We start from the raw sequence: 21235 nt of genomic DNA on the forward strand, positions 1-21235 counted from the left end.
AAAATGTTTTGTGTATAGGATTAAAATCCCTTGTTCAAAGCACTATAAGCTGTCTTAGAAAGACAGCTTTGAAAAATATTCTGAAAAGAGGTCCTGATTGGATGAACTTAAAAGAACGGTCTTGACATCCTAAGAATGATCTGGTTGAACACACTGAAAAGACAACCTAGAAAGACGTCCTGGTTGGACGGGATACCATACGGTAGCCAATGGTTGGTGGGTATGGACCGTATGGTACACCTTGCATCCAACAATTCTTGTTTTCTGTTTTTTTTTTCTTTTTCTATCTTTCTTCCTCCTTTTTCACTATTACCCAGATCAAATGTAGGTCAGATAATAATGTTACACAAAGTTTGATAGAAAAACATCATGTCATCCCTCCAGCACGTACCCAAAAGCTGGACCAGGAGCTCTACCTTTTGCAGAAGGATTTTCAAGCGTAAAATAACCCGTAAGGTTTTTCTGAAACACAGCATCTATAAATACACCCTTAACATTTCTGCACAAAACACAGACAACTCTCTCTCTCTCTCTACTAATTCTACGTTATACATTAGGAAGCCATTAATGGCTCATTTGGTTTTCTTTGTTTTGATCTTTGCTGTGCAACTGATCGGTGGATTCAGTGCCCAAAAGCTGTCTCCGTCCAACAATGGAAAACTGATAACTATTCTGAGCATTGATGGTGGGGGTATCAAGGCCATCATTCCAGCAACAGTTCTTGATTACTTAGACAAGGCTCTTAAGGTTCATTCTTATTGTTAATACTACGTAAGAATTTGAAATGGCATGAATGAATGATGTTAACGAGGTTAATTTGAATTTTGTTGAGTTGCAGGCTAAGGATCCAAATGCAGATTTAGCAGATTACTTTGATGTGATGGGAGGAACCAGCACTGGTTCAATCACAACAGCCATGTTAGCCACTCCAAGCCTTGACGATCCTACTCGTCCTGCTTATACTCCTGCACAGATAGTAGACTTCTACAAACTAAATGGCCCTCGTATATTCAACCCATCTAGGTATTATAAAATTAATATTAGAGTTTCTAATGCGGATTAACTCTATCTGTTTTGTCTTAATTCGTAATTAATGTGTCAATAATAAGATGGAACTGTCAGAATAAAGTTAAACAACAATCTTAACATGCAGACCAGGAAACGGTCCCCTGTTCGATGGAGAGGGTTTACATGACGCAGCTAGTGAAGCGTTCAAGGAAACACGAATTGGTGAAGCATTGACCAATCTTGTAATCCCAGCTTTCGATATCAAGAAACAAAAACCATTTGTATTCTCAAGCTACAAGGTTATCAATTAGCAGCATATGCATATATTTCTTCATACATTAAACTCCAAACACGAATAAATATAATGTTTTTTCTGATGCAGCTTGAGAAGGTTCCCTACTTAAATGCCTTTTTGTCGGATATATGCATATCCACTTCAACTGCACCCACTCAGTTTCCACCTTACTATTTTGAGAATAATGGTGTTGAGTTCAATTTGGTTGATGGTGGTGAAGCAGCTGTGAATCCAGTAAGTTAATTTAGAAGATATAAGGTTATGATTTATCCTCCATGCATGCATATACCTATATACATATACCATATAATCTATGTATGAAGTTTAAGAATGTTATGTTTAATATGAGCAGACACAAATAGCAGTGAGTGAAGTGCTACAGCAGAATGAGGATCCTGAAATTCTAGTGTTGTCTTTGGGGACTGGAGCAACAAAAATTGAGGACAGCTTTGATGCTAGTCTGGCTGGGACATGGCAACAACCAATATGGGCTGCTATTGATCCCAATTTTCTAAGTCGTGCTTATACAGCAATCACTGAATACTATCTTTCTTCAATCTTCTCAGGCTTTCAATCTCGCATCACCTACCTTCGAGTCCAGGTACATATATTCATAAAGTTTTTATAACATATTCATAAAGTTTTGGATAATATATTTTGATGAATGAGGGAATCAATATGGCAGGAATACGACTTGAATCCTGATCTCTCCGACGCAGTTAATGTTACAAAAGCAAGCTTGGACGGTCTTGAAGAGGCTGGAAAACAACTGTTAAAGAAAAAAATGGTGACGTTTAGTTTGGATACTTTTGATTTAGAAGAAGGCGTGGAAACATATGCTCAAGCTCTTGACAGGTGAAAAAAAAATGAACAAATAACCTTTTAATTTATTTAATTATTAATTATAATTTTAATGGCTAAAACCTACAGTGATTGAGGTTCAATTATGTTGTTTTTTTCGATTCAATTTATATATAATATGGAATTCTATTTTGGTTTTATAATTTTGTGAAGGATTGCCGATATTTTGCATGGAGAAAGACAACGTCGTCTGAGAAGCAAGTCTATGGAAAAAAGAGGAAGACCATTTCTTGAAACTCTTGTTAAAGCAAATTGGGCATTCGGAAAGAACATACATTTTTAATGTCAATTGTATGACCATGTTGTAATATCTATATATAATAAGCTAGAACCATTCATATATAGTGTACCAATCATTTTCCTATTATAAATAAAAAGGTTCATTCTCCATGTTAGTTTTAAGAAGTTCTTTATTTCACATAAATCACTCTCAATTAAGATGAAAATGTGCATGTTAGACCTAATTCGTCACTTCAAACTCTACCACTACACAAGATGGAGACCTAAGATCACCTTAACAGCTAACCTAGCCAATTGGTTATTGAAAAGCTGAGATGGGTCTCTTCCCATTTCAAAATAAAAATAAAAATAATATTATAAATTATGCTTAATGTAAATTCTTGTAAGTTTATAATTGTAGTAGACCCACACACCCTTCCCTCTTAATATAATAGATAGAAACCCATGTGCTCATCACGGGCATGCTGAATTTTCAACGTTTTTCTTTGGTAGACCTCAGCCTGGTCCAGTCTTTGACTAGTAGGATACAAAAAAACCTTGAGTTATAGCTTTTTGAGGCATGTTTATTCTTACGTGTCTCATCTGTATATTTACGAAAAAAAATATTTTACATTAACTTTGAAAATTCTTACTAATTAAAATTGAATCCCTTGAGATAGAAGGCACTTTCAATTTTTACAAATATAACGAGTACGAATGATTATTAAATAAATATTTTTTCTGAATTATGAATTATATTTATAGGATTAAATATGTTTATATTTCCATTAAAATAATACTTATCTCATATATATAATAAGGATGTAATTAATAATAATAATAGAATTATATATTATCACAAATAATAATATAATATTAAACAGCTAACATTAGATTTTAGATGTAAATATTATTTCAGATGACATAAGTTTTAACTCTTTCAAAATCAAGAGACTTGAGTTTTGCTTGAGTTTTTGTTAGATAATGGTTTTTAGTATTTTTTTTTTTTCTATTAGATCGAGTAAGAAAAAAAATATTAAAAAAATGTTATATTATTTTATGTCTATTATGTGGACACTTTTCCATTATATTAATATTATGGTTATGTTAGTTTTGTACATAGCTGGAACTTATGGTTGGCAATTGCTTGATGCACTCCATCAATTTCTTCTACACCCCATCCTGTGCGCAGCATTACATGTGTTGAGGTGTGGAATCTCCGGAAACTTTGGAAAATGTGTTGCTGATTTGTTGGTGAGATCTTGGGAAGGTGGTAATGATTTGTACAATTTTATTGGTGCCTATTTTTCGATTCTTGTCACTTTTTATTTTTAAATTTTTTATCTTTATATTTGTTTCAATTTTCTCCCCAGCCCATTTTGTTTCCTACAAACACTATATCATCCTAACTTTTCTATTATCTGTTCGTACCTTAGGTTTTCTTTTTCTTTGACCTATTGTTTTGAGTCAAACAAATGAGAAAAACACACTTGATTATTGTTTTAAGGTTCTTACTGTCTAAATTCAGTCAAAACATTTGTAAGGCAGGGTTTGTGCATTTCTTTTTTACTTTGATTATTGTGATAGAATTTTTCATTTTTTTTTCTGAAATAAATATATATATATATATATATATATATATATATATATATATATATATATATATATATATATATATATATATATTGAATAAAAGCATTTGAACGTTCTAGTATACAAAAGATAATAAATACAAAAGTTGCATAAAGGTCATAAATTTGTCATTGTACATATATTAACAAAATTAACCATCATATTAGTAAAAAAAATACTACTATTTCTCAATTCTACCACCAGCTTATAAAGAACATTTTCGAATTTTTCAGCGTAGTAAATACATTACACTAATACAAAAATAAGCTTTTAACGTTTGTTATTTTAGGTTTTTGACGTCTGTTAAATGTATAATGTCATAGCGGAAACGTTAAATTAACATATGTTGTCTTTGAACAACGTCAATTCACGTCTATTGCATTTATAACAGACGTTAATTGACGTCTTTTGTAGTCATTTAATGAACTTTAAAAAAAAATATTATTAGGTGAGGGAGTACACAGATGTCGCTATGAGGGTGAGAAGAAAAACGCGCACAATAACGGTTCAAAAATTGTAGTTCCAATTGTCCTAGAATGCGTCCAAGAACTGCACCAAAAGTCAATGAAAACAAATTTTAATGGGTTCAAATGAAAGATAATGGTTCCAAACGTAATATAATCGGTGCAAAATGATTTTAAACGATGCAAAGTGGAAGAAAACTTACCTAAATGTTAATGGCAAACGATAGAAAGCAGAGGAAGAAGTTGAACGCAGCGAGAGAAAAAGCGTGTAAGTGGCGAACGCGACCAAAGAAAAAACTCAAACGAAAACACAAAAGAAAGTGAGGCTCACATTCTGAGTTTTTGGGGTTTAAAAGGGAATTTGACGTTGGTCCCCCTCTAGATCCGACGTCTAATTGCTAAACAAATCCATTTTTGACTTACTTTTTGGATATTTTCACAGCTTAATGACGTCTGGGGAAGGGGATCCGACGTCTAATGTGTATTCGACGCTGGCCCCTTCTATGTTCGACGTCTAATGTTTGCAAAGTGACCTTTCAATTTTGATTTTGTAGCTTCTGGCAGAGGATTTGACGTCTGATCTGGGGGCATCGACGTTTATTTTTGGACCTTTTTTACGTCTGATATGGGGGCCTGACGTCTAAAGAAGGATTTGACGTCTGATTTGGGGGTCCGTCGTCTATGTCGTGAAAAAAATTAATATGGACACTTAAAATAAGATATTTTCAAACCTTTTTAATGTTTGATCTTGGGGGGCCGGCGTCTAAAGAATGATTTGACGTCTGATTTGGGGAGGTCGACGTCTATGTCGTAAAAAAAAATGTTACCGCTTAAAATGAGATATTTTTGGACATTTTTGACGTCTGATCTGAGGGGGCCGACGTCTAAACGAGGATTCGACGTTTGACCCTGGGGAACCTACTTCTATAATCACGGTTTATTTACAAAAATGTCATCGGTCATTTTTTACATTAGATTTTCGGTGGTAAGATGTTATATGTGACGTTAAAGGTCATTTCTGCACTAGTGTTAATATCTATATAACTAAAACAAACCAAGTGTTCCAAAGATGTTGAAATATTATTTCCCATCTCTCATTCCAAATAAAGTACTCAAAGCCACACATAATTATTTGGATTGAAAGTATGGTTAATCCTAATGAACCCCTTCCTATAATAAACTTAACACCTTTTATCTTAATTTTGTTACCTTTGTTTTCCATAGTTCCTTCAACATTTGAATTTGAGATAACAGATTTTATTTGTATGTGTTATAGAATATTAGAAAATATTTCCCAAATGAGTACAATGTTACTTTAAATTATAAAAGTGAAAATTTCATATTACGCCTTGATAATAAATGAGTTTATAACCTATATAGTTATGTATTGAAGTTGGATAAATGCATGGCATACTAATGAAAAGTATGAAAATATAGTACATCAATTCTTATACTTTGTTCCTTATTTTGATGCAAAGGTTCCTTGATTATATACGTGTGACCAGTGATGAATTTTAATAAATATTTTGAGAATGTCCAAAGTTTTATATAGATGTTAAAAGAAAAGAAAATAGATGTTAAATATATAAAATATATAAAAAATATATTTAAAAATATTAAATTATATAATAATTTATATAAATATGAAAACAAATTAGGGTCTTGTCATCATTAAAGTCTTCATGTTGTCCCTTTTCATTAATGTTCAAACTTGACTTGTAGGTGCGATGACAACGAGTCGGGTCGGACACGGATAATACCTATTCGCAATCCGACTCAATAAAAAAAAATCTATTTGCATAGATATCCGCTTAAAAAATACTCACGAGTATTTTAAAACTCGCAGTGGATGTTCATAGATATTCGCGAATACCCAGAAATATTTAAAAATATATGTTTTTATAAATTATTAAAATAAAATTTAAAGAAAATTATAAAAAGTATATAAAATATAATATGAATTAAATTAAATATAAATTAAATTTTAATTTTAATTAAATTTAACTTGATAAAATATAAGTTAAATTTTTATTTTTATTTTTTGCGGGTAGTGAATATCTACGGGTACGGATAGTATAATACCCGCATCCGATCTGTTTATAAGCAGGTATTAAACCAATGTTATGGGTGGTGTATTATATGACCGTCTGGTGAACTATTGATTGAATGATCCATGATAATTAGAGTTCGAATTAGCCAATAGTTAAGTCAGATTCCAGGAATTGTTGAACGATCATAAACATTTTGACACCTTAAGTATTATCAATAATCAAGTTTCTAGGTAAAACATGTTTATCGGTTGTTGGGCCATGATTAAGTCTATACTAGTTTATCTTGAAATCTATAAATACAAGTTTGAGGTAAGGAGATAGGTGATGACATTTATTGCGAATGGAAGATTTTCATGAACAACATCTAATTTTTCACACTCATCAAGTAATTCTGAAAAGGCTTTTTGCAAATCAACAGAATCACCATTATAGTTGGAAATACTTACTTGACTTCCATTGTCATTGTTTGCCATCAAACACAAGTTTGCTTCCTAATCAGAGTCTCTTAAGCTGGATGAGCTTGAATCATTGTCATCGCAAGCGATGTAAGCCTTCTTCTTTTTGTGATACCTCTTTTCTTTCTTGTCCTAACTTATTTTGTTATTTAGACAGTCGACTCTTACATGTCCCCTCTCACCATAGTTGTAACCCTTGTAGTTAGACGTCATAGCTTGATTTTCCTTTATCTCTTTTCAAAACTTACATTTACCCTTGGACTTCATGACCTTGGTAAATCTTTTAGTAATAAGACTCATGTTTTCATCCTCAAAGTCCTCATCCTTCTTCAGACTTTTTTTTGGAGATTTCAGATTTAAAGGCCAAAGTCTTCTTTTTGCCTTGATCTTCATCAATACTTAATTTACTCAACTCAAGCTCGTGCTCTCTTAATTTACCAAAGAGCCCCACCATTGACAATGAAGTAAAATCTGAAGACTCGAATATCATGGAAACCTCCGGTTGTCGAGTCTTGTTCAAAGATTTTAGTATTCTAACATTAAGTTCATCAATTTTGAAAGTTTTACCCAATCCAAAGAGGTGGTTGACGATGTGCGTGAATCGCTTTTGCACATCTATGATGGTTTCACCCTGTTACATCCATATTATCTCGTACTTCTATATCAAGGTGTTCTTTCTATCATGCTTCACCTCGTCACTTCCTTCATATGTGACATGAAGGACCTCCCACATCTCTTGAGCAGTCTTGCAAACATAAATCCTGTAAATATTCATCTAACACCAAAGTAGAGGCAATTATATTATGAGTTCTCACGACAAGTTGAGCTTGCCTGTTATCTTCATCAGTCCACTACAAGTAAGGCTTAACTTCATGCACATCATTCACAATAATAGTAAGGATAATGGGTTCATTTAAAACAGTTTCTCAAACACCTTTATCAATAGAATTCATAAATATTTAAATTTCCAGAAAGGATAATTATCACCTGTAAAAAGTGGGGATCTATTGATAGAAGCATCCTTAGCATAATTTTTTTATCTAGCCATTTTCATAAACTTTTTGAAAAACTATCAAAACAAGCTTTGATACCAATTGTTCGAAATATACGACGAAATGTTTGGAGTTTGACAACAACTAAGAGGGGCCTGAATTTTTTTCTGATAAAACTAGTTTTTTTTTAAATGGACTTCCCTTTAAAAACAACTTCACAGTGAAGAAAATCAAGACAAGTAAGAACAAGTAAATAAAAGATCATAAGAAAGAACAACTTGCACAAGTAAATTTTATATTAGTTCAGATAAAAAAGATCTTACGCCTAGTTGCTAATCTCTCTAAAAGAGGAATTAACTTATAACTAGAAATAAACCAACAATTTACAAAGTGAAGTAGAGTAGAGGTTGAGAAGTAAACCTCACTTGACTGACAAGAGAGTTACAACACCTCCTTTTGACACACATAAGGATGGACAAGCTAAACTTTGCTCAATAGATGTGTTACCACACTTAGACACACTAAGACCAACACTCCGTTCTACTTAGCACCAAGTTTCTCAACCTAACTTAAAACACAGAGAGTTCTGACAAAACACTTAGTTCTAAAGAAAGTTTTAAGATTTCATAACTTTAGAAGAGCTAAAAAATAAGCTATATATAGGCTCAATTTGAAAATAAGTCAAAAGCTCAAGAGTCTTCTTACAATTGTCATGGATAATCGATTATCCCAAGTGATAATCGATTATCTACGAACGTTTTCAAAGTATTTTTCCTGAGATAATTGATTATCTCAAGTGATAATTAATTATCTACAAGCCATTAAAGGAGTTGTTCTTCTAGAATAATCGATTATCCCAAGTGGTAATCGAGTGTTTTTTGAGCTCTCTTTGCCTTGTTGTAATCTTGACAAAAATAAGTCTAAAATACAAAAGTTAATCTAGAATAAAATTACAAATAGTTAAAAATAAAAGCTTTAATATGATAACAGTTTTGCTAATCTTCAATCCCAAGGTCAGCTTCATCATCAAAACTCTTTTGCCTCCAATTCAACCTTTGTTGCTAACAATAACAAAATATATCAACAATAGTTTTATAACACATTATTGATTAAATTTCTTTAAGAGATTATTCCTTTTTAATCTAATTTTGTGAAATTTTTTGTATATATATAAATTTGCGAGAGAATAGATTGGATATTATTTGATCGCTAAATATAAGTTTCATTTGTTAACTACGGATTACTGACAAAATTATTTCGTAGCTAAAAATATTAAATTTTTTTCGAGAAATTACTATCGTAACAACATACATTTATCAAATCATAGTTAATTAGCTTCAAATTAGCTACAATATTTTTTGTCGTTATTTAAAACGAGAAATTAGTGAGAAATATTTTTCCTCACTAATTTTCCTAGCTAATTACCAATTTTGTTGTAGTGGTAGTGGAAAAAATCCTCCCAAACTTGTAAAATTCTATGAGGAAGAACAATAAAATAAAATGCCAACAATAATCATAAAAAAAAACAGCAATATTTTTAACGTGAAAAAGCCCTTCCAATGTGAGAAGTAAAAGTCCACAAGAACAAGCCAATAAATTAAACTCCACTAAAATCAAGCATAGGTACGACAAAGTCAAATCAAAAGCACAAACATATATTTATAATCAGTGAGTGTAATAATTCTCTCAAATATGAAGAACAAAGAAAATAAAAACCAAAATATAAAGCTACTCTAAAGAATTGAGATCTCTAACCTCAGACCTTGAATTGACGATCTCAAGGGTTAGAATAAACAACCTTACACCGCTAACATGCTATCAAAATTTTAGTCAAATCCAACGATGAACAAAGTAAGAATCATTGTTTTTTATAGTAAGTATGCAATAGAATTTCTACCAAAAAATTCTCTTTTTTCTCTCTCAAGATTATATTTTACATTATTTGGACATATTTTAACTTAAAAGATCCATTTCTCCTCAAATTAAATGGTGAAACAAAATGAATTTAATTAGGTTAAACTTTTTAGACTCGTAATTGGAAACTTCTAACTCAACATAACTTTGTAAGTAGATGATAACCAAGATTTTTTAAATTTATAAAAAGAAAATATTTTGTCTCGTAAACTTGTTATTTGTGGAATTGATAATAGAATTGATTTCAAATGGATTGAACATCTTTATTTTTTTATTAGTTTGAGTTTTATTCTTAACAAGATTCAACTTTCTATGTTTTGTTGTATTTAAATTTTTATAAAAATTTGCTTTGTATTTTTTTACATAGGTTTAGTGTTATCCCTTCATGTTTATTTTTTTATTTAATGTTTCATTTCAAGAAAATTATAGATGAATTATTGAGTGTCAACCGTCAATAATTAAAAAAGTTTGTCAGAAAGAACAAATCATTTATAAAGATAGAAATATGAATAAGTTTCGATGATGTGATCCTATTTTATTTTTAAAGAAAAATAAAGATTTGTAAGTATTGATTGACAGACATCGTACTCACGATGCGCAAATTTAGTCACGTGGATTGTGAGTACGAGGAAATATTAAAAATAAATATAAGTATTTTAATATTCAAGTCACATAAACTCATAATAAAATTTAAAAAAAGAAATATATTCTAATTAGCTCTAATAAATTAGACCTGAATTGATTAAGTCTATATATACTAATATAAATAGTAAGAAATAAAATGATTAATTTAATAAATATTAAAAATAAATTAAACTTGTGTAAACTAAATTTAAGTAATAGAAAATTAAAGTACACAAAATACTAGCTTTAATAAATATTAAAAAATAAATTTAACTTGATGAATTAAGTTTATATTAATTTCAATAAATGTTAAAAATAAATCAAACGTAGGTCAATTAGACTGATAAAAAAGTTAAACAAATAATTCTACTTTACTCTAAACTTAACATTAATAAATATAAAAATAAATTAAATAGACATTAATTAAAATATTTTATTTTGTTCTAATAGCTAGTTAATATAATTTTTAACTGAAACAATTATTAATAACTAATCGTTAATACTGTAACAATGCAAAACGTTTGGGACTTCCAATTTTAATTTTGGTTTAGCTGAGTACTAAAAATTAGAGGAAGAGTAACCAAAAGGCTTGGAATCAAAGTCGAGGCAAATCAAAATTCAGATAAAGAACACACAAATAAAGGTCTAGAGTGATATTACTTGTTAAGAATTTTCAAAAAGAGGGGTCAATTTAGCCATCAATGTAATGTAAGGCTTCAAGAAAGAAAAAAAAATTTAAGAAGATGGTGATGAATCACAAAAACAATAACTGATGAAATTGTAAATATATTTAATTATAGTTTATATAGTTTTGTTATGAAATAGAAAATTTGTGTGGATGAGGTAAAATGATTTTTTTAGATAAAATAATTAACATAATTGAAATTTAATAAATTTTGGAAAGTAATTCAAATGAATAAAATAAAAGAATTTTAAATATTTTAAAAATTATAAAAATTTTATTACTTTTCATTCTACACATTGAGTGGAGCCAAATGAGTTTAGGTTAAAGACTCAATCAAATTGATTAAGACTAAAAACTTAGTCTAATAAGCTTAGACGAAAAGCACAACAAAGTTAAATTAGGCTTAAAGTTCAATCAATACGAATCGAATCGAACTTTAAGAAGGATTTGTATAAGTCAAAAGTTGAGATATATCTATCAACACTAATGAAAGGTCAAGAAGGATCATCGGGTCGAAAATCTAATTAAGTGAGTTTAGGTCAAAAATCAAACCAAATCAATTTAGACTAAGGTCAAGCCAAGTTGAATCCTAACCAAAAATCGATACAAACGGAAGGTGAAACCAACACTCAAAATTTGAGTTGAGTCAAACCAAAATAAAAAAATATATATAGTGTAGACAAAAGAATTAAAACAAGTTGAACTAAGATTGGACGTGGACGAATGTCAACTAACATTAATTTAGATATAAATATTTTTTTCTTTACTTACCTAATTTAGTTCAAAATTATTTATTTTATATACAATTATACCACCAAGAATTTATTAGTAATTTATTATATAATATAATTATTGAATATAAAATTTTCACTGAAATTTAATTCAAATTCGCTCACTTTCCTTTCATCCAACAATTCAAAAGAGCCTAACATTCTCGTATTCTTTTCTTTTTCTATCTTATCTTCTCCCTTCTCACTACTACCCCAGATCAAATGTAGGTCAGATAATAATAATGTTACATAGAAAAACATCATGTCATTCCTCCCAGCACGTACTCAAAAGCTGGACCAGGAGGTCTACCCTTTTGCAGCACGATTTTCATGCGTAAAATAGTCCGTACTAGGTTTTTCTGAAACACAGTATATCCATGCATCCTCCAAATATATCTATAAATATAAACTTAACATTTCTGCACAAAACACACACCACTCTCTCTCTCTACTAATTCTACATTATACCTTTGGAAGCCATTAATGGCTCGTTTGGTTTTCTTTGTGTTGATCTTTGCTGGGCAACTGATTGGTGGATTCAGTGCCCAAAAGCAGCCTCCGTCCAACAATGGAAAACTGATAACAATTCTGAGCATTGATGGTGGGGGTATCAAGGCCATCATTCCAGCAACAGTTCTTGATTACTTAGACAAGGCTCTTAAGGTTCATTCTTATTGCTAATACTACGTAAGAATTTGAAATGGAGTGAATGGATGTTTACGAGGTTAATTTGAATTTGGTTGAGTTGCAGGCTAAGGATCCAAAAGCAGATTTAGCAGATTACTTTGATGTGATGGGAGGAACCAGCACTGGTTCAATCACAACAGCCATGTTAGCCACCCCAAGCCTTGACGATCCTACTCGTCCTGCTTATACTCCTGCACAGATAGTAGACTTCTACAAACTAAATGGTCCTCGTATATTCAACTCATCTAGGTACAATAATATCAATATTAGAGTTGCTAATGCAGATTAACTCTATCTATTTTGTCTTAATTCGTAATTAATGTGTCAATAATTAGATGGAACTGTCATAATAAAGTGAAACAACAATCTTAACATGCAGACCAGGAAACGGTCCCCTGTTCGACGGAGAGGGTTTACATGGCGCAGCTAGTGAAGCATTGAAGGAAACACGAGTTGGTGAAGCATTGACCAATCTTGTAATCCCAGCTTTCGATATCAAGAAACAAAAGCCATTTGTATTCTCAAGCTACAAGGTTATTAGCAGCATATGCATATATTTCTTCCTACATTAAACTCCAAACACGAATTAATATAATGTTTTTTCTGATGCAGCTTGAGAAGGTTCCCTACTTAAATGCCTTTTTGTCGGATATATGCATATCCACTTCAACTGCACCCACTCAGTTCCCACCTTACTATTTTGAGAATAATGGTGTTGAGTTCAATTTGGTTGATGGTGGTGAAGCAGCTGTGAATCCAGTAAGTTAATTTAGTAGATATAAGGTTATGATTTATCCTCCATGCATGCATATACCTATATAGATATACCATATGATCTATGTATGAAGTTTAAGAATGTTATGTTTAATATGAGCAGACACAAATAGCAGTGAGTGAAGTGCTACAGCAGAATGAGGATCCTGAAATTCTAGTGTTGTCTTTGGGGACTGGAGCTACAAAAATTGAGGAGACTTTTGATGCTGACCAGGCTGCCACATGGCCGAAACAAACATGGGCTGTTATTGATACCAATTTTCAAGGTCGTGCTTATACAGCAATCACTGAATACTATCTTTCTTCAATCTTCTCAGGTTTTCAATCTCGCAATACCTACCTTCGAGTCCAAGTAAATATTTCTTTTCATTACAACAAAATATTAAACTAATTACATTTAACTTTAACTAAATACTTTTTATTCCATATTCATAAAGTTTTGGATAATAAGTTGATGAATAAGGTAATGAATGGCAGGAATACGACTTGAATCCTGATCTCTCCGACCCAGTTAATGTTACAAAAGCAAGCTTGGACGGTCTTGAAGAGACTGGAAAACAACTGTTAAAGAAAAAAATGGTGACGTTTAATTTGGATACTTTTGATTTAGAAGAAGGCTTAGAAACATATGCTCAAGCTCTTGACAGGTGAAAAGAAAAAGAACAAATAACCTTTTAATTTATTTATTTATTATTTATAATTTTAATGGCTAAAACCTACAGTGATTGAGGCTTCAATTATGTTGTATTTTTCGATTCAATTTATATATAATATGGAATTCTATTTTGGTTTTATAATTTTGTGAAGGATTGCTGATATTTTGCATGGAGAAAGACAACGTCGTCGGAGAAGCAAATATATGGAAAAAGGAGGAAGACCATTTCTTGAAACCCTTGCTCAAGCAGATTGGGCATTCCAAAAGAACATACATATTTAATGTCAATTATATGACCTTGTTGTAATATCTATATAATAATAAACTAGAACCATGAATAGTGTACCAAGCATTTTCCTATTATAAATAAAAAGGTTCCATGCTAATTTTAAGAATTCTTTATATATTTATTTAGCTTTTGAATCCCGCACATAAATCACACTCTCAATTAAGATGAAAATGTGCATGATAATTGATCTCTTCAAAGATCTATCATTACATAATATGGAGATTGATTATATGTATATTTTACATGATAAGACAATTCAATTATCTTATTTTATATATTTTTTTACTGATAAGAAAAAAAAATGGAGACCTCATGTCACCTTAACCACTGATTGGTTATTGAAAAGTTGAAATGGGTCACTTCCCATTTTAAAATCAAAATAAAAATTATATTATAAATTTATGTTTAATGTTCCTTTTGTGTAAACTCTTTTGATTTTTGCAATATTACAAAAAATAAAAATATATCTCCGTTGCCATTGTTAGCTTATTTTGTATCTTTAATTTTTATAATACGTACTAGTAAAATTTAATATTTAAGTGAAGACAAACTTTTATATAATATATATATATATATATATATATATATATATTAGAAAAATCAACCCATCATATTAGTAACAAATAGTAATATTTATAAATCAATCAATGATTATAAAGAACATTTTCGAACTTTTCAGCATAGTAAATCTTCGGTTTAATGTTTCGGTAGGTCTCTATCTTTGTCCAGAATCTTAAATAGGTCATTTTCTTTTTTGACGTCTCAATTGGGTCATTATTTTTGTAAAATTGAATCAAATAGGAGATTTTCGTCAAATATAGAAGACCTTAAGAAGGGTGTTACGTGGCATGTTGACAATGTCTTTTTAAATGATGTTGCATTAAAAGCATGTCTCAATTGTATTTATTTTATTTTTGAATTAAAAAATGAAGTTTACATAGTGGAAATATAATATAAGTAAGGGCAAAGTTGGGAAATCAAATTAAAATAAGTATCAATGGGGGCTTGCCACGTGGAAGTCCCTTTCTCACCCAAATTAGGGTTTCAGAATTGGGATTTGGAAGGCTTGCTTCTGCCTCCTCTGCCTGCACCACGAAGTGTGCTGCTGCCAATTGCCATGGAGATCTCTGTCCACGAGAGAAAAATTTCTCTTGTGGATGCGTTTTTATTTTTGCAGGTGTTTCACGATTCTAATGATCTCTCGCGATGATGGTGGAAAACAAAAGGAATCACACTCTTGAGTTTCACCTACTGAGTCTCGATCGTGCTTGCGCGACTAGGGTTCGCTGATTTTGGGATTTTTTTTCTACGTTTTAGGGTTCCTCTTTCGTTTCTGGTTTTTGTGCGTTTCAGGTTGCGAAGACAGTGGAGATCGAATCACGATTGGTGGCAGTCTAGCGAGTAGCTCACAAAGAGGCGCTGGTGTGTTTAGGTGGTCTCTGCGGCAGCATTAACGAGGTGGTCAGGTGAAGATGCTTCACAGTGGTGGTTGATTTGGGAATTTTCGCAGATTGAACTTTTTTTTGTCAATTTTGCATCAGTTCACATACATCTTTTTTCTGGTTTTTGATTTGGGAATTTTCGCAGGTTCTAATTTTGTCTCGCAGTGGTGAAAATGTTGGGCGAATTCGCGATTGGGTTCCTGCAATTTGTAGTTCTGTCTACGGTGGTTGCCATGGAAGCGTGATTTGGTTGCCAGAGAAGATGAAGGATGTCATTCCAGGAGCAATGTTTGGTACTGGCAGTGCTTTTAGACCTTTTCATGTATTCTATGAAATGAGATAACCACTTTGCCCTTATTTAAATTTTATTTTCCCTCTTTGCACTCCATTTTTTAATTCAAAAATTAAAAAAATACACTTCACACACGGTTTTAATGCCACATCATTTAAAAAGACACTATCAGCATGCCACGTAACACCCTCCTTAACGACGTCTTCTTAATTTGACGGAAAGCCCTTAATTGCTTCAATTTTACAAAAACAAGAACCCAATTGAGACGCCAAAAAAGAAATGGACCTATTTGAGATTTCGAACGAAAATAGGAACCTACTAAGACATTAAACCTAAATCTTCTATTCTTCTTCTTTAATTGAAAAATTAGAAAAAAAAAATTAGCAGAGAATTCAACTTTCTTTCAACCAATTTCTTTTCAATTAAACTTTAGAAGACTCTTTAAAAAAAGAATTATAACTAGAAAAAAAGACATTATTTAAATAATTGTAGCACTATAGTATTTAAATAAATTTTTGATTCATGTATAATATTTTGGTAAAAAAAAAATTGAGATAACTTGTGTTGCAACCCAAATCATAACAACACCACGAACCATATTCGACAAAAGATTAACATTGCTCCTACATATCTTCAATCATGATGAAAAACTTAAGATCACGTAGTTCTCAATGAAAATATTATTCGTTGAAAATGTTGATGTTTTTAGGTTTTGAAGATTTTCTATTCTTTTAGAAATTTTGGCATGTTTGTAAAAAATAAAGGTATTAAGTATTAGAACGTCACATGAGTACTCATATATTTTAAAATACTATTTAATTATTTAGAAAAAGAAAAATATTACGTATTAGTATGATGCAGACGATCACATAAATACTCATACCTTTAAAAACACAAAAAAAATCATTTTTCGTTAAAATTAGAAAAACAAAATAAGTTTAAAATAAGTGTTTAAAAATGAAATAAAATAAAAGTCTAAGATTTAAAATAACTCAAATAGAAAATACCTTGAGCTACCTGGACTTTAGAATCTCCCTTTTTTTATGTTTTTCTTGATTATCTGGGTTGTCAAGCTATTTGATTTGGTTAAGGGTTTTCCTATTACAAAATAAGATAAAAAATTAGAGATATAAATTAATAAATGTAGCCCAAAATAAAGGTATTTATAAAAGCAAAATAAAAATGAAGATTAAGTTACAAGTTAGAGAAAAATTGATTTTGTTAATAAAATGTGGCTTAGATAATGATGAAAATTAACATTTACAAGCAAGTTACCATCAGAAGAACTTTTGTGACTTGTATTGTGGCAGGACTTTAAGAAAACTTGGATTTTTTATATATAGAGCACCTTGAGCTAAGAGAGCAAACAAGTAAAATCATGATATAACATAGATTTCTCTTTTACTCAAAACCAAATATACCACTTCCCAACTTATCTCCCAACTTTCGTTCATTAAACTCTTTTTTCTTTCTCTTTTTCGTTCTTTTTTCTTCTTTCTTTCTTTTTCTTTCTTTTTTTTTTGTTATTTCAATGCTCCTTTACATGAACGCCCCCAAACTTGAACTTCTTCCCTAATGTTGAATTTTATGCTCTTCTTAACTTAAGGTATGGTGGTCAAGAACTTTTAATTTAGCTCAAGGTTCCAAGAATGAGAAAACTTTTCTTTTTGGCTAAATATTGTAGAAGAGGTAAAAGAAAAAGATGACATTGATCATATGTAACATGCAAGTGAATGGTTCAAAGAGAGAAACTCAAGAAAAATCAATTGTGACTCCCAAGTGATAACATTCAACAAAAATTCTAAGGCACAATATCTCACAAGTTTACTCAGGGTTCCAAAATTTGTCAAACACAAAGTCATGAATATTGATCACAATAAAAACAATGCATCCATCAAAGTTAGGATAAATAAGAGCAACCACAATTTATGTTTAACAAGTTCAATCAACATCATCTCAATCAAATTTTCAAAGCAAAACTCATAATAGTAAAAAGCAAGCATAAAAGATTTTCAATCAAATCAAACATATGTATCATTCACTCAAGTCATTAAACCAAATGCATCAGAACTATCCACCAAACAAGTTAAAAAGAGTTCCAAAATTAAAAACTAGAAACTAAAACTAGAATTAAAAAAAAGAGAAAATAAAGAATGAAATTAAAACTCAAGTCTATCTACAAAAAGAATCCTGCAAAAGAGTCTCCAGCTACAACTTAAGAAATGTTTTCTCCACTCCCAACAGAGTTATAGTCATCTTCCTCCTCATCAGGCTCAGCTACATCAATCTTTCGAGGATGTCAGTCGAAAGGAGGATGAAGACATTCACCCTCGTTAGCTGACAAAGATGACTGACTAAGGAAGGGTGTCGAACATGAGATTTTGTACCAAAAGCATGAACGCACTAACATATCTCCTTAGAATGAGTCAGCCTACATCCACATGTTTCCCACAAATGATGTTGTATAGGATGAGAGACCGACCCACAGTGATGTTAGAGACATGAGAGCAAGCAGAGAGGTTAGCAAGAATCAACATCGTTTAAAACTTATTCACCGGGGTAAGAACAAATCTCTTGATATGGACAGACTGTTGATGTTTGCTTCTTTGAAAGGCACCCCGTGGTCGACAAACTACTATCTCGATCTCTCCAAAATTAGCTCTTTCTTCAACTAATTGGGTATACTAACATAGATTGTTGCCCATCTGCAAATTTGTGCCAGAAAAAGAGTTAATTGCCTCTGCATCAAAAGGAACATGTTTCCTTTGCACATAACTCAATAGAGGCTCAACTTCATCAGAGTAAGTTCTTGCATTTGCATAAAACTTTGTTATTATTTCAATGTTGGTAGGGGCAGGGTAGGCTCCTAAGTTGTTCAACCTCTTTTGAGAATACACACATATGTACAAGAGTTAGAAAACAAGAAATATTCAAAACAAAACGTAAACACAGAAAAACATAAAAAATGGACAACACAGAAGGGCCAGGGCCAATTTGCCCTGAGCCATTGGTGTTGAGCGCCTCAAACAGGTTGTTGAGCACGCACCAAACAGAGGTTCTTTGGAACACGAGCGTTATGTCCTCACCATACCTTTGAGCGGTAGCGAAGCATAGGCTAGAAACCCAAGAGGAAAGGAGCACAACAACCATTGACAACATAAAACAAGGAAAAATGCAGAAAACGATGATAAATCAACAATTGTCATTATTGCCTAAAAGATAAAGAAAAGTTAAACAATTGTTGACAAAGAAAAGTTGAAGGCAAAGGTGAAAATGACAAGTAAGGCCACTCGTATTTATATCCAAGAGGAACCTCCCCATCAACCATCCTCAACCGTTGGATGTCCAACGACTCTCAACATCAGACCTTGTGAATTCTGATTGTCATAAGACTCGAAGTGCCATACGTCTTTACCTCAATGGTAACATTTCAAATTTTTGAAAATTGTTAACCGCTTAATTGAATGGTCCAGAGGCTAACCAGACAAGCGACTAGGGTCGAGGTTACTTCATAAAAGATCGAAAGGTAGAAGCCCCATCTTATTACGAACCCCTTCATCTGTCATGACAAGCTCAGACTTAGGAAGCCTGTGTATCGTATGATCGTCCGATCAACAACAAACTAGACAGTCAATCGTTAGTCGGACTCCTCCACAGACCATCCTCGTGACTAGACAACCATAAAGACGAACTAAATGGTCAATTGACAGAGAGTTTAACTCTAGTGCTGAATAACTTAAAGTAAAATGTGATTGAATTGGACCGCAATTAGGCCGTTGCTAATTAAATGCCCACTCCAAAATCTATAAATATAGGTTTGAGTTAACGAGGTAAGTGATTTTGCATTTATTGCGACATTAATATTTGAATTGTTAAACGTTAAACTAAATTTAGCATTGAAACATCGTTTACAAAGGTTTCTGAATAGTACTAAACAAATAAATATAAAAAATTGGAAGCAAAGAATATCATTTGAATCCTTTTGAATTATTATCTAAATGTTGGATGTTGATCTCGATCCTACATCCCATATCCTATGCCCAAAACAAAGTGTTATTATAATAATTTATGATAATAAATTAAAAATCATTCACTTTTATTTTCTTTGGTCATGTTTTTGGTATAATGTATTTATGATTTTATTATGATAAACATCTTTATTGTTGGAAGTCCCACATCGACTAGAGATAAGGCCAAAATATAATATATAAGTGAGGTGCAAACCTCACCTTACAAGCCGGTTTTGTGGGGTTGAGTTAGGCTCAAAACCCATCTTTCTAATATGGTATTTTATGTGGGCATTCTATTATTCTATTTCACTCAGTTGAGGTGCAAACCTCACCTTACATGCCGGTTTTGTGGGGTTGAGTTAGACTTAAAACTCACTTTCTAATATTTATACATAGTAATAATAATAAAAATATGTTTATTAACGTGAAGCAAAATGAACTATTTTCGATCTCAATGCACAAAATATTATTTCAAAACTTCCATATAAAATTAGATAATGAATACATTATATTTATATTTTTTTTACAAATAACCGCTTATATAGTAAGAGAGAGATTAATCATATATAAAATCTATTACAAAGGTTTTCGGATTCCTTTCTTTCTCGTAAATTAATCTTCTTATATATAAGTGACAGATATTTTTTTTTATGTTTAAGCCATTATTTATTTGCAAATTAAACGTACGTAATAACTATCTGACGCTTTAATGTGCTGATTGAATTATGCACTATGTATAATTATGATGCGATTAATTAAAGTTATATATTAAAAATGGTATGTTAATTATTTTTGTGATCATATTAATGATGAACTTTTAGCTTTAACAAAACTTCTTTTGTTTCAATAATTGTTCAAATAATTTATGTTACAATATTAAGTTGTAAGAAATAAAAAAATTATAAATTTAAAACATACAAACTAATGTTTAAATAAACTAACTGCTAATTATGTTATTCTCTTAAATATCAGTTTTAATAATTAAGTCATATGCTAATAATTAACACTATCTATTTTATGTCCATTTGTGTTCAGTCTATTATAAATAGATAAGGGGTGAAAGTAATATCAAACAAAATATTTCAAAAATTGGGTTTCTCAACTATTTGTTTTTTT

The 21235-nt window shown here is 31.2% G+C and overlaps 2 protein-coding genes across 2 annotated transcripts; both read left to right on the plus strand.

The window, feature by feature from the left end:
• The first annotated feature begins 263 nt into the window (after window positions 1-263).
• LOC148195579 (patatin-17-like) lies at window positions 264-2547 on the plus strand. The gene is made up of 7 exons (XM_088095010.1): window positions 264-747; window positions 839-1023; window positions 1154-1307; window positions 1391-1537; window positions 1656-1904; window positions 1989-2158; window positions 2318-2547. The coding sequence occupies exons 1-7, from the start codon at window positions 370-372 to the stop codon at window positions 2445-2447; spliced, it is 1413 nt and encodes a 470-aa protein (XP_087951136.1). The 5' UTR covers window positions 264-369; the 3' UTR covers window positions 2448-2547.
• Window positions 2548-12453: 9906 nt separating this feature from the next.
• Window positions 12454-14368, plus strand: LOC124826532 (patatin-2-Kuras 1-like). The gene is made up of 7 exons (XM_088095248.1): window positions 12454-12633; window positions 12722-12906; window positions 13037-13190; window positions 13270-13416; window positions 13535-13783; window positions 13909-14078; window positions 14239-14368. The coding sequence occupies exons 1-7, from the start codon at window positions 12454-12456 to the stop codon at window positions 14366-14368; spliced, it is 1215 nt and encodes a 404-aa protein (XP_087951374.1).
• The last annotated feature ends 6867 nt before the right edge of the window (window positions 14369-21235 follow it).

This window comes from Vigna umbellata, chromosome 7, assembly GCF_029865625.1.
Source record: "Vigna umbellata cultivar VRB3 chromosome 7, Vumbellata_1.0, whole genome shotgun sequence".
NCBI lineage: Eukaryota > Viridiplantae > Streptophyta > Magnoliopsida > Fabales > Fabaceae > Vigna > Vigna umbellata.